The sequence below is a fragment of the Molossus molossus genome, unplaced genomic scaffold (genome assembly GCF_014108415.1).
Source record: "Molossus molossus isolate mMolMol1 unplaced genomic scaffold, mMolMol1.p scaffold_m16_p_8, whole genome shotgun sequence".
NCBI classification, from domain to species: domain Eukaryota; kingdom Metazoa; phylum Chordata; class Mammalia; order Chiroptera; family Molossidae; genus Molossus; species Molossus molossus.
Window position 1 is genome coordinate 111,856,973 of NW_023425402.1, and position 12,249 is coordinate 111,869,221.

The following is a 12,249-nucleotide window of genomic DNA, read 5'->3' on the forward strand; positions in this document are numbered from 1 at the left end:
TTCTGTTGTGTGAGGGCAGGAGGACACCTGTCTGGACCCCGCTCGGTCCACTGGCACCAGCCGCACCGCGGGGGCTGGCCGCCCATCAGACCAGCTGTTCCGAGAAGCACTGCTGTCCCGTCCTGAGGACGCAGCACTGGCCCTGGCGGGACAGGAGTAGAGAGCACGGCAGGTCATGCGTTGGGCGCCTGCAGTGTCGGTGGGTGACCCACGCTGTGCGCTGGACGGTCCAGTTTCCCCACTGCTTTGAGTTGTGCCCAGCACCCCTGGCAGGTGGGCGGGGTGGACAGGGTGCGGACGGATCCAACAGCCCCACAGCCCACGCTGGGTCACCCGCAGGACCTCCAGCACGTGTTTCAGGGCTGGCCTTGGTGGAACAGTGACGGGGGCTGTTTTTCAACACTCTGACTCCAACGTCACCTTGCCACAGGGGCCACGCTGCTTCCAGCTGGGGTCTCAGCCCGCGCCTGCCCGGGGCGAGGTGTGTGTGAGGGAGCCCGAGGTCAGGGGCTGCCACCCGCACGAGCCCGAGCCTCCTGGACCTTCACTAACGACGCACAGCGTCCCGGAGGCTGCCATGAACAAGACCCGGGCGCCCTGTGCGGGGTGTGCAGAGTGGCCAGGGGACAGGGGTGGAGCCTGCGGAGGGCGCTCTGGGGCCTGGGCACACCTGTGCCATCTCACGGCGGGTCCGCTCTGCCATCCTCTGCGCCCGGGGCCCCTTCCCAGACGAAGTTTGCCCCCCTGCATGGCTCCGCCACTTCCAGCTGAGGGGCCTTGGGCCTTGACGTACCCCTCGGGCCTCGGTGTCCTCATCTGTATAGTGGGCATAATAAACAGAGTGCCGACTCCCGAGGCTTGTGTGGGGCTGGACTTAGGACGATGACCAACGCGCGGGAAGAACGCCGTGTGCGCACCTGTGACATCGGTCATTTCTGATTTACACCCGTCTCCCAAAGCGGGCGGCACCTCCCTGCTGTCCCCTGGGGGTACACGTCTCCTGAGGAAAACCCGGACGTTCGGAAATTCGTGTGATGGAGAAAGAGCCCAGAGGGGCAGGAGAGACGGACGGCCAAGTGAGGGCTTCTGGGGATGTCCGCCGTCAGAGCCCAGCGCCAACCAGAGTGCTCAGTGACCGCCGAGGGACACGGGTCCCTCCAGGGGACACAAACGGCTGGGCCCTCCGGTCGCTCCTATTGCTGTTCCCTCTCCTTCCCTGTCCTTCCCTTCTGAGGCCAGGCCTTGTGAGGTTGTAAATCCGCCCTTGGCTGTGCGGGTTCCCGAGAGGGGCGCGTCTCTGGCTCCCTGCGCTCCTGCCCACGGGACCGGGCTGCTCCGGAGCTCGGCCAGCGCTCCGTGCCGTGAGCTGACCTCGTTAAGCCCTCGGCTCCCTCCCCCCGGGGACGCAGCACAGAGCTCCCTGTCCTCATTTAGTTTTAAAGAGCGTCTAGTACTTGTGAAAGGGCTGGTCTCAGACCACCAGCTCGGAGCAGACCCTGCGCCCTCCCTCGGGCTGCTCCTCTCCAAGTCCGTTTGCTGGCGGAGCTGGATTTGCACCAAGGGCTCTGAGCTGCACGGCTCAGGAGCTCATTACTCCGCCCCGAGACCACAGGCGCTCTCCGCGCTGTTCCTGTGGTTTCCTGCGCCAGCCACGCCTGCCCTCATGGGTAGGTCGCCTGCAGCGGGGGAGCTCGCTCTGCTGGAAGGGATTCGGGATGCTTTAAATCCAGGTCTGAGGAGCAGCCTTGAGGGGAGCCTTCTGTCTGAGCGAGATAGGCTGGGACGGTTCTGGTTGCATGGCTTCCAACGTTGGCCCCATTTCCAGCCCCTTTCTGCACCAACCTCCTAGAATCTAGACTCTTGCCTGCTGCACACCCTTGGGAGCTCTTCAGACAATCCTTATCTGCAGAAACCTGTCATGAAATAATAGGCCTGCTTTCTGGGCTAGCGGAGTGTCCGTGGCGTTGAGGGTTTGCCATGTGCAGAGTGAGGTGGCGCTGTGTCCGCGCCCTTGGCACCGGGCGGGCGGCCTGGGGAGGCTTCCTGTCCAGAGGCCGCTGGACCACGGACGAGGACGTGCCCTCTCGGGGCCTCCTCCGGTGTTGGAATCACGGAGCAGCTCCTCCAGGGACACTTGCGTCTGGTTTAAGAGGATTTCTTGCATATAAAGGACAAGACGGAATTATTTTTATTTGGGTTTATTCAAGTAAATATTGATTGGATTTACAGGGGCTGAGGAGTGAGTGGAAATGTTGGTCGATTCAGAGAGAAAGTGAGTTTTCTGCAGGCCGTCCTCAGATCCCAGCCTCTAATCAAATTGTGAATGAGCAGTTGGGCCTTTCTGTCCTTAGATTATAAAATATTATCTTCATTCGACCGAGAAGCTCTCTCAGGGGGGCATCTAATTCGTCTGTAGGGTGTTTGCATTTAGCTCAGAATAGTAAAGCCTGCATACATAGTTATATTCAGAAATATTACCAAACTATTATCACTTCCAGCCAAAAGTGGAAAACATTGTTTTTGACTCTTTGCCCAAACGCATGATAAAAATAAACGGATGACTAAGAAGCTTCAGCTGAAGAAATCTGGATTGGTAACGGATGGCACAAAGGAGAAGCTGGCGAGAGTCAGAGCCTGGGAGGCCACACAGGGAGGCCTGTGTCCCATCCCGAGCTCCGCAGGCCGAAGCCGTTGTGTCACAGGGAGACGCGGAGACAATGTATCATTTCACCAAGTGGTAACAGCAGCGGCCGGGAAGAAACCGGAGGCTCAGCAGCACCTAACATGCTGTGCACACAGGCCGAGCAGGGTCTTGGCACCCACGGGCTAAGCTAAGTTTGCAAACGCAGGTCCGGTGCTCACGTTCCACGCAGCCCGGGAGCCGGGGTGTGTCTCCTCCCTGCTGTGTTTATGGGAGAAGAGAGGGCGCCTCTGGACGGGGCGCTGTGTCCTGAGTGTGGGTCGCGTTTGAGGACCGGTCACCAGAACAGGACTCCGGCGGTGTCCGGGAGGCTGGCTGGTGGCAGCAGGTCCCAGCACCTTCTGTCTGTCTGGATCTTCTCTGCGAAGTGCCCGTGTGTGTCCTGTTCGGGTGCTGGTACACGTGCTCACAATGTCTTCACGGGGCCATCGTTGGTGTGCACGTTGGCCTGAGTCTCAACGCCACATTCAAGAGCGGAGAACAAACGATGACTTTCAGGGTCTGTTCCGTGAGACCCAGCGTTGGACTCTGCTCATTCTAAAGGCGCCCTGGGTGGGATGTCCTGAACGGATTCGGCAGATATGCTCCAAAGTGATTTTGAACAGATTTAAAAAACAATGTCTTAGACTGGCTGGTGTGGTTCAGTGGTCAGAGCATCAGCCCGTTCCCCAAAGCGTCTCGGTCTCGACTCCCAGTCAAGGGCATGCCCCTGGGTTGTAGGTTGGATCCCCAGCCCCCGTCGGGGTCACGCAGGAGGCAACCAGTCGACGTGTCTCTCTTGCAGAGATGTTTCTCTCCCCAGCCCCTCCACTCTCTCTAAAAATCAGTGGAAAAGCATCCTCGGGTGATGAACAAAACCACCCACGTCTCTGAGTGTGCGAGATGCTTCTGAGGGACCGCGTCAGTGTCCACAGCTGACTCAGCCCAGTGGGGACAACGAACACCTCACATCTGAACCACCCGTCTTACATTCTGTAAATACTAGACTTTCGTTGTAAATCACTGTCAGCCCGAGTGGGTTTCCTGTTCTGCTCCGTGAGAACATGGGTCCTCGGTTTTCTTTTGTGTAAATTAGAATCCAGCTGAAACTGGTGTTTTTTTAGAAATACAGTGATACCTCGGTTCTCGAACATAATTCGTTCCAGGAGGACGGTCGAGAACCAAATTGTTCGAGAACCAAAGCAATGAAACCCAATAGGAAATAATGGAAACTGGATTAATTCGTTCCAAGCCCCAGAAAATGCCTATTTACTGGCCTAATTTGTATATAATATGTAGAAAAACATAAGTCTCAACAAGAAATAAAAGTGTACAGTATGTCTAAGGGTTAAATTCAGTGTAAAGCGTGACTCTCTCCACAAAGCGTGACTCTCTCTCTGCACTCACACTGATGACGCGAGCAAGGCGCGCTGGGCCGAATGAACGCCATTCGGCTCAACTCGGCTCATCTCGGAAGTTCGAGTTCCAAATATTTGTTCGGATTCCAAGACAAAAGTTTCTCGAATCTCCTGGTCGAATACCGATTTGGTCGAAATCCGAGGCGTTCGAGAACCGAGGTATCACTGTATGTTTTTATTGATTTTTTAAGAGAGAGAGGAAGGGAGAGAGAGATGGAAACATCGATGTGAGAGAGAGCATCGATCGGCTGCCTCCTGCATGCCCCCCACTGGGGATCAAGCCTGCAACCCGGACATGTGCCCTGACTGGGAATCGAACCAGGACCTCTCAGTCCAGGGGACGACGCTCCATCCACTGAGCCACACCAGCCGGAGAAAGCAGGGTTTTTACTTATTTTTAGTTGCATAACTTTTTATTTAAAATTTTTTTAAAAAATTTATTTTACCACCCCCACATGGGGATGTACAGTTAAGGCTATTAATGACATTCTGCAGACGGAGTCACTGTCCTGTCCTGTACGTCAGAGAGTCTTACATTCACGTCCGACAAGTTGGCACACAGGTAGCGACTGTGCTCCCTGGTCTGGGACCAGGGTCTCCGGGCACCGCGCTGGCCAGGCACTGGGGAACGGTGTACTTTAACCAGACAGTGGCAAAGCTTTGTGGGCATTTCGTCACCGTGGAACAGAATGCCTTCATAGCAATTATTGATGACCATTTGAGAGCCAAAATAATTTCTTCCTTATTTTCCCCTCTTAGGTTCCGTAAACGAAAAGTTACCTCAGCGGGAAGGCACAGGAAAAACAGGTAACTATCTTACCATCGTTTTCCACCGTGAGACCGTGCGTCTGAGCCAACCTGTGCCTTAAAATAAGTGCTCCAGTTGAGATCTAAACGTGTGCTCGTGACGATAGAGAGAGGCGGAGCAGATGGCCAACTATTTCTCTGTTCAACAAAGTTGTATTCAACCTGCAGGGGGTGGGTGACGTGTTGGTGCTGGGCATAGAGCCTGCCCACTGTGCCCACGTCGGGGCTTCTCAGACCCGGCTTGTGTCGTGACCACCTATAGATGTTGTTGGGTGTCCCCTGCCCCCCCGAGTCCAACCCCATGGAGAGGACTCAAGTTTAGTATTCTGGGTGTCACACCTGTGATTGTTGAGGGCCACTGGGGGACTGTCAACCATTCCCCGGGAGGAAGAGGGGTCTGTTTCCACCCGTGACAGTCCCATGCTCTGGGACGGGTCCCGACAAGAACCAGGACGGTGAGCCCCTCCCTTTCGAAGTCACCCGTCACCTCCCGTGGGCTCCCAGCTCCCATCCACCTGTAAGCTCAGGAGTCACTTTCAAGATGAACTAAACACAGCGTTTTAGCACCCAAATCTCGGGCACCGTTTTTTCTGATGTAGCTTATGGTACGTGACGCAGTGATAACAAGAAGTGATAGAAAAGCAACCCAGTTCCCTTCAGCGTGTGTTGAGACTCTGGTGGGCACTGCCCCTGCCCTGGCAGGATCCTGGCCTCTGTGTGTTATTAAGATAAATACACGGATTGACGCCTGAGTGAATGCCAACCGTGCGAGGGCGAGGAGGGGGCTGCTCCCTAGGAGGAGGCGCCTGTGATGGTGGCGGGGGTGGAGCTGAGCAGGATCCCGCGGAGCAGAAGAACCTTGCGGTTGGGGCCACTGCCCCTTGTCCAGGGCAGCGGCGGGCGGGCGGGCTGGGGGCGGTCAGTGTCTGAAAGGAGGGAGGTCAAGCTGAGCTCACGCTGGGCTGAGGGCTTGGATTTGAGGCTGTAGATCTGGGTGGGACACAGTCACACGTGTTTGAGAAGAGGGAGGGACAACGTTCATGTCAGAAGAGTTGATCGAGTGGCGGCAGGGAGGAGGCGGAGGAAATGCTCGCTCAGAGGGTGGTCCCGTCTCGTCCCCTGCGCTGCACGCTGCGTCCTGTGCACAGAGGAACCCGGGGGCGTCGGTGCGGGGCGCAGGGCGCAGGGACGGATTCAAGGAAGGAGCCCTGTCTGTCATGAAGCCCCTTGATCTACAGACATGGCGAAGGAATACCTGAAATTAAGCAACAGAGCTGGCTTGCAGATAAAAATGAGATGTTTAGCACACGCTATTAGAAAACATATGAAAAGTACACAGCTGTCCATGGCTTTGCTTCTTTAGATTTTTAAAAAATTATGTTTTTATTGATTTTTTAGAGAGAGCAAAAAGGGGAGAGAGAGAGAAACATCAGTGAGAGAGAGCAACATCGATTGACCGGCTGCCTCCTGCACGCCCCCTACTGGGGATCGAGCCCACAACGCGGGCATGTGCCCTGACTGGGAATCGAACTGGGACCTCTCAGTCCACGGGGTGATGCTCAGTCCACTGAGCCACACTGGCCAGACGCCTCCACCCCTTTTGTTTCATGTCCTCAAGGCACAGTTCTGGGGGTGCCCGAGGGCCTGTTACACTGGTCAGGATGTCTGAGGGACCAGAGCGAGGACGTGGCCGAGGAGCGTCATGCTGGTGGCAGGGGGGCCCCAGGAGGGGAGTGGGAGGACCTCTGGTGCTGGTGAGAGGGTGGGGGAGGGGGCAGGCCCAGGGGCACCAGGAGGCCTCGTCCGCTTGGCGAGGGGGCGCCCCTCCCTGAGCAGGGACAGCTCAGCTCACACTGAACCAGTGACTCCGGGACAGGCTGGTGGCCCGAGTGGTGACCTGCTCAGGCCTCAGCAGCGCACACAGCTCTGACGGCACGTACGCTCTCACCCCAGACGGCCTGGAAACGTGTGCAGGCTCTTCCTCAGGCTGCGCTTTCAAGGGTTTTAAACATGTTTTAAGTATGTTCCCCATTTCGTTTTCTTGGAGGAAGATTGCAGACACCTCAGTAGCAAAATACTCAGTTTATGGTTACTCTCGATATTAGGCTTGGACGTTTCAAATCAATGATGTTCCATTTGGTTAGTTGTTGTTGTTTTGTTTTTTTTTTAACAAAAAGCAAACTTTTCCAAGAGATTCTTCAACGCTCAAGATTTTTTTTAAAGCTCCTTTTTGGTTTTCCCCCCAAAAGACCTCAGGAGAAACCTTGTTTCCTCCCTGGCCGGCAGGGCAAGTCCGAGAGGACACTTAGCTGGGGAAGCGTGTGGCCCTCATCCCCACTGTGGGCTGAGTTTGGTCACGACGTTGTCATACGGCAAAGCCACCCGCGTGAGCGGGAGAGGACCACGCTGGGCTGGTCCCTGGAGATCGCAAAGGGGCTGCGGCGGCTTCCCGGGCCCACGTGGTGGGCAGGACGTGGGCGCTCAGGCGCCTCCCGCTGTGCCTCAGTCTCTCTAGACCTTACGCCAGACCAGGGGAACCCAGAGAGTGTTTCAACCAATTAAGTGAAGATTATTCATTTGGAATATGTGTCGTCAGTGAAATGACCCAGAGCCCCAGTCCCCTCCCTCGTCCCCTGCTCAACAGCACTCCTGTCCCCACCCACACCCGAGCCCCTGGTGCCCGTCACTCTGCTGCAGAGGGGACGAGGGGCCCAGGTGTGCGGAGACCCAGCCACCAGCTCCCGCCAGACCCCTCACAACACATGGCTCAGGGCCGGGTCCCCATCCAGGCCCCGTCCCCCTCGCCTCCCCGTCCGGCCCTCGGTGGGCTCAGGGCTCAGGGCTCAGGGCTCAGACTCGCGTTCAGCCTCGAGGACGGTGCTGGGGGCCGCGGCTCCCGGGGAAGGAGGGCCCCGCCCCCCGCGTGGCTCTGCGTGTCCTGGGTGGTGGGCTGGTTAGTCTGTGGGCTGTTTGCTGACCTGGAGCCTCACCCGCACGCACACTTACTGAGCTTACTCTCGTGATTGTAGTCTTCTTGCAAATGTTTTCCGTTCTGAATTCAGATGATGCTTCTGCCCCTGCACTGGACACTCAGCCTCAAGGAGACGAAGAAGGTGAGCCCCAGGGACTGGGGTGGGGGGGGCTCCTGCGCACCTGCAGGCTGAGTGGGCCGGCCTGGCCGCCCAACCCTGTGAGCACCGCTGTCCCCGTGTCGGGGAGCGGCCGAGCGTGAGGCCTCATCCAGATCTGTGCGCTCACGTTCTGTCTCTCGGACGGTGTCGCCTCGATGTGTCACAAGAGCGAGGGGCCGGCCCTGATCAGGCCACAACCTGTCGCACGGTGTTCGCCGAGACGGTGCCCGAGATGCGCTTTGTGACGTCACGGCAGGGGTGTCTCGGGTCCGCCGAGTCTGTGGTCGTGACGAGGTGGATTTCCTCCTCCCAGCCTTGTCTCAGGTGTTGGTCAAAGGTGTCCGGGTCCGAAGACAAATACAAGAAATACACATAATGAGTAAATCTGAGATTGAAAAGTAGATGTACACTGTGCTTTGCAAACAACAATAATAATGATAATGATGATGATGATGATAATAATAATGATAGTGCTACACATGTGTCCTGCCGCATGCTCCCGGAACTCTCATGATCCCATTTCACAGGAGAGGACATTGAGGGAACTGGCCCGAGGTCATAAGGTCCATACGTGGCAAAGGCGGGCTGGACCTGGCCAGTCGGCTCCGCGAGGTTCTCAGGCCTCGAGGGGACGGCCCCACAGCCAGTATTCCAGCATCCTTGGTAAACAGTTTCACCAAAAAGATGTGTTCCTGAAACGCTTTGTGCAAAATTTATCTCACATGCCGCACTTTGCACTGAATCTTTCACCTGCGTGGAAACTCCGGTGTCGCGTGAAGATCCATCGCGACCCTGCAGGGATGTTTTCGGACACTGGGGCTTTAGGCTCACACCTGTTTCTATCCCATAGGGCCCGTCTGGACTCAGAGAACTTTTATTTACACTTCCGGATGAAGAAAGAAAGAAAAAATATGCTAAACATTTCTAAATGTCTATTATTATTTCTTATTGTCTCATGCGCACAATTATTCTGTTTTTTAAAATGGACACTATATAGACGTTGATTTTCTTTTCTTTTTTTTTTTTGGCTTTTAGACTACCTGCTGAAATCTTTGAGGGACTTTGTATTTTCATGATGAAATAAAAATAATCGTTTTATTCTGCTCCGTTAGATATCGCGTCGCGTTACCCTACGCTTTGGACAGAGCAAGTTAAAAGTCGACAGAACAAAACCAGCAAGAACGCAGGTAAAAAGGGCCTCGTGTCCGGGTTTTGTCCTCCTGAAGCTAAGTACTATTGCATTTTCCCCTTGGTTACCAGTGAGCCAGGCGAATAATCCGTGTGAGTCGGCCGCCCAAACAGTTCAAATTCTGGTATTTTTATTACGTTTTCTAGAGTCTTTGAAAGGCTGCGGTATATAAGCCAAGCAGAGTGTGGTGTTAGATACAAATGAAAATACTTGATAATAAGTTGTTTCTGACCTGATTTCAGAGACATCAAGACATTTGACTGAATTCAAAACCCTCGCGACCGGGTGATGGTTTCACTGCACAACAGTGTTTGACAGATTTCACCACCCAGCGCCAGGGGTGGGCGTCAGAGATGGGTGGTGGGTGGGTCTGTGAGCGTCGGGGGCTGCCCCCGCCACCTCGGCCTGCCCGCCCAGGTCCCCTCGGTTCCAACCAAAAGCAGCGGTCACCCCGGGTCTGGATCGTCCCCTCCTGGGGCCTGTTGGCCCCATGCAGAGGAACTGTAGATGCCCCAAAGGCAGCCTTCACATTGGGACCATGTGACGGTGGTCACCTGCTCCTCCGAGTGTGTTTTTATTTTATTTTATTTTTTTTATTTTTTTTTTTTTTTATCCTCACCCGAGGACATTTTTCCATTTTTTGTTCAGACACAGCGGGAGGGAGAGAGAGGAAGAGAGAGAGAGAGAGAAACATCGATGTGAAGGGACACATCGAGTGGCTGCCACCCGCACGACCAACCAGGGCCGGGGACAAACTGCAACCGAGGTATATGCCCTTAGCGGGAACCGAACCCGGGTCTCTCTGTACCGCAGGCCGACACTCCAACCGCTGAGCCAAACCGGCCAGGGCCGAGTGTGTTTTTAACACCCGTGTGCGTGAGTCGTTCAAAAGTCTTATCAAAGCTTGAGATGCAAAGGGTTTGACACCCCCGTTTGCCCCTTCTGAGCCCACCCCGAGGGGTGGTGCCTGAGTCCGGCTATTTCAGCAGCCGCCTCAGAGCCCAGGACAGAGTCCACAGGGAGGGAGGGACGGACTGACAGCCGCAGGCGATGTGGAAAGGACCTCTGATGGCAGGAGGAGGGGTGGGGGACAGGCCAAGCCACCTTGCGTGGCTTCTGCCCGGTGACTCCGCTGCCCGACGGCATCCTGCCCACTCGCCTTCAGCCTGCCCGACGGTCCTTGGCGCCGCGCCTGCGGCCACGCTGACAAAGCAGGCAAACCCTTGACCCGCAGATCCGTGCGTACAGCTGGCAGAGACGTTTAAACCTATTTATGGGAGGTGTAACTTTTCTCACGAATTACTGCGATGGATACAGTTCACTGTTGCCAAAGATTTGCCGTTGGGAACTGAGCTGTTCTGGTTCCGCCACCAGCGTGTGTGCCGAAGCCGCCCCCTTGGAGGTGTTCGTGCGCCCTGTTGATCGGCACCTGGGAAACTGATTAAAACCTGCGTGTTTCAGATTTACTGGTGGGTCTGGACTACTTCCCAAGGGAGAATCGTGTGGCCGCATCTAAATTAATTTGAGAAACAGATGTAATATTACCATGAGCCAGGCTGCTAGACATGTGTGTCCTCATTTTTATTTTATTATTTTATTTTATTTTAATCCTCACCCAAGGACATTTTTGCATTTATCTTCAGATAGAGTGAGAGGGAGGGAGAGAAACATCGATGTGAGAGAGACACATCGAGTGGCTGCCACCCACGCCCCAACCGGGACCGGGGACAAACTGCAAGCGAAGCACGTGCCCTTAGTGGGAACCGAACCCGGGGCTGTCTGGTCTGAGGGCCGACGCTCTAACCACAGAGCAGAGTGGCCAGGGCGGGACACGTGGGTCTGTAAAAGGCAGGTCTCGCCGGCAGGAGACCCCAGAGATTCCACGCACCCTCGTGAAGTAAGCGCGCTGTTCATGTCTCAGCGTCGCGTGCCTGGTGCTTCAGGTCCCAAGGGGCCTGTCGGGCGGAGCTGACCGGCAGGGACAGTCGGGCTTGCAGTGTTTACCGGGACTGAAATTGTGCTCCGTGTGCTGTGCCGGGGACCCCATTCACCCAGGTTGTCCTGCACAATAACTGGATTCAATCAGCCCGGGTGAGCAGCACATGGAAGACGCCCTGAGCTGACCTGCAGACATGGCATCGAGTGACCTGATCCTGTCTGCTTCCTGCCGGTTGTCCCAGTACCGGTTCCTCCTGAGGGTCCAGAAAGAGGCAGACCTGGCTGGCGCCGGAGGACATTCGAAATAGCATTGATTAGGTTGACGACGAAACGGGAAACAGTCATGGGGTGTATGCAATGACCCCGGTGTCATTGAGATGTGAAATGTCGCCCTGGCTGGTTGGCTCAGCGGTTAGAGCGTCAGCCCGCGGTCTGGAGAGACCTGGGTTCGGTTCCCGCTAAGGGCAGGGACCTCGGTTGCAGTTTGTCCCCGGCCCCGGTTGGGGTCATGTGGGTGGCAGCCACTCGATGTGTCTCTCTCACATCGATGTTTCTTCACGCTGTCTGTTCCTCCCTCTCTCCCTCTCGCTCTATGAATGCAAAAAGTGTCCTCAGATGAGGATTAAAAAAAAAAAAAAAAAGATGTCAAATGTCAGGAGAGATTTCTTTGTATTTAATTTTAATTTTAAAAGGTGCCTTTACTGATCATCTTCTTCGGTAGAGATAGGTCCATTCACTTAATGAAACAAATAATCTGACTTGTTTATCCTGTAGTTTTAAAGTACTGTGCCTTGTGTGTCGGTGAGTTGCCCCTGAGTCCAGAGGGGATGTCTCCAGGCCCGAGATCCAGGCACGTCCCTCTGGGAGAGACATCGGCCTCCCGCGTCCGCGGTCGCCCGGCCCAGGGTCAGATGCATTTCCGTCTGCGGGTGGTGGAAGCCTCGGATGGAGGTGCCCGGGCTGAGCGTGCCCCGTACCCTTCATGTTCTCTGACCGGAGGGGCCGGCAGGGACCGCTCCTCTCTGCTGTTTCTTCACCTCCGTTGCGAGGACTGTTTTCCTCCACGAGTTTATGCTGAAGTAGGTA

The 12,249-nt window shown here is 55.5% G+C and overlaps 1 protein-coding gene across 1 annotated transcript in view; it reads left to right on the top strand.

Annotated features, from left to right (window-relative positions):
• The window catches only part of SMOC2 (SPARC related modular calcium binding 2), a 127,246-nt gene that overhangs the window by 56,529 nt on the left and 58,468 nt on the right, over nt 1–12,249 (top strand). The window contains exons 5-7 of the mRNA XM_036249380.1: nt 4,858–4,905; nt 7,968–8,018; nt 9,149–9,223. Coding sequence (XP_036105273.1) covers nt 4,858–4,905; nt 7,968–8,018; nt 9,149–9,223 — 174 coding nt within the window. The remainder of the gene's footprint in view (nt 1–4,857; nt 4,906–7,967; nt 8,019–9,148; nt 9,224–12,249) is intronic.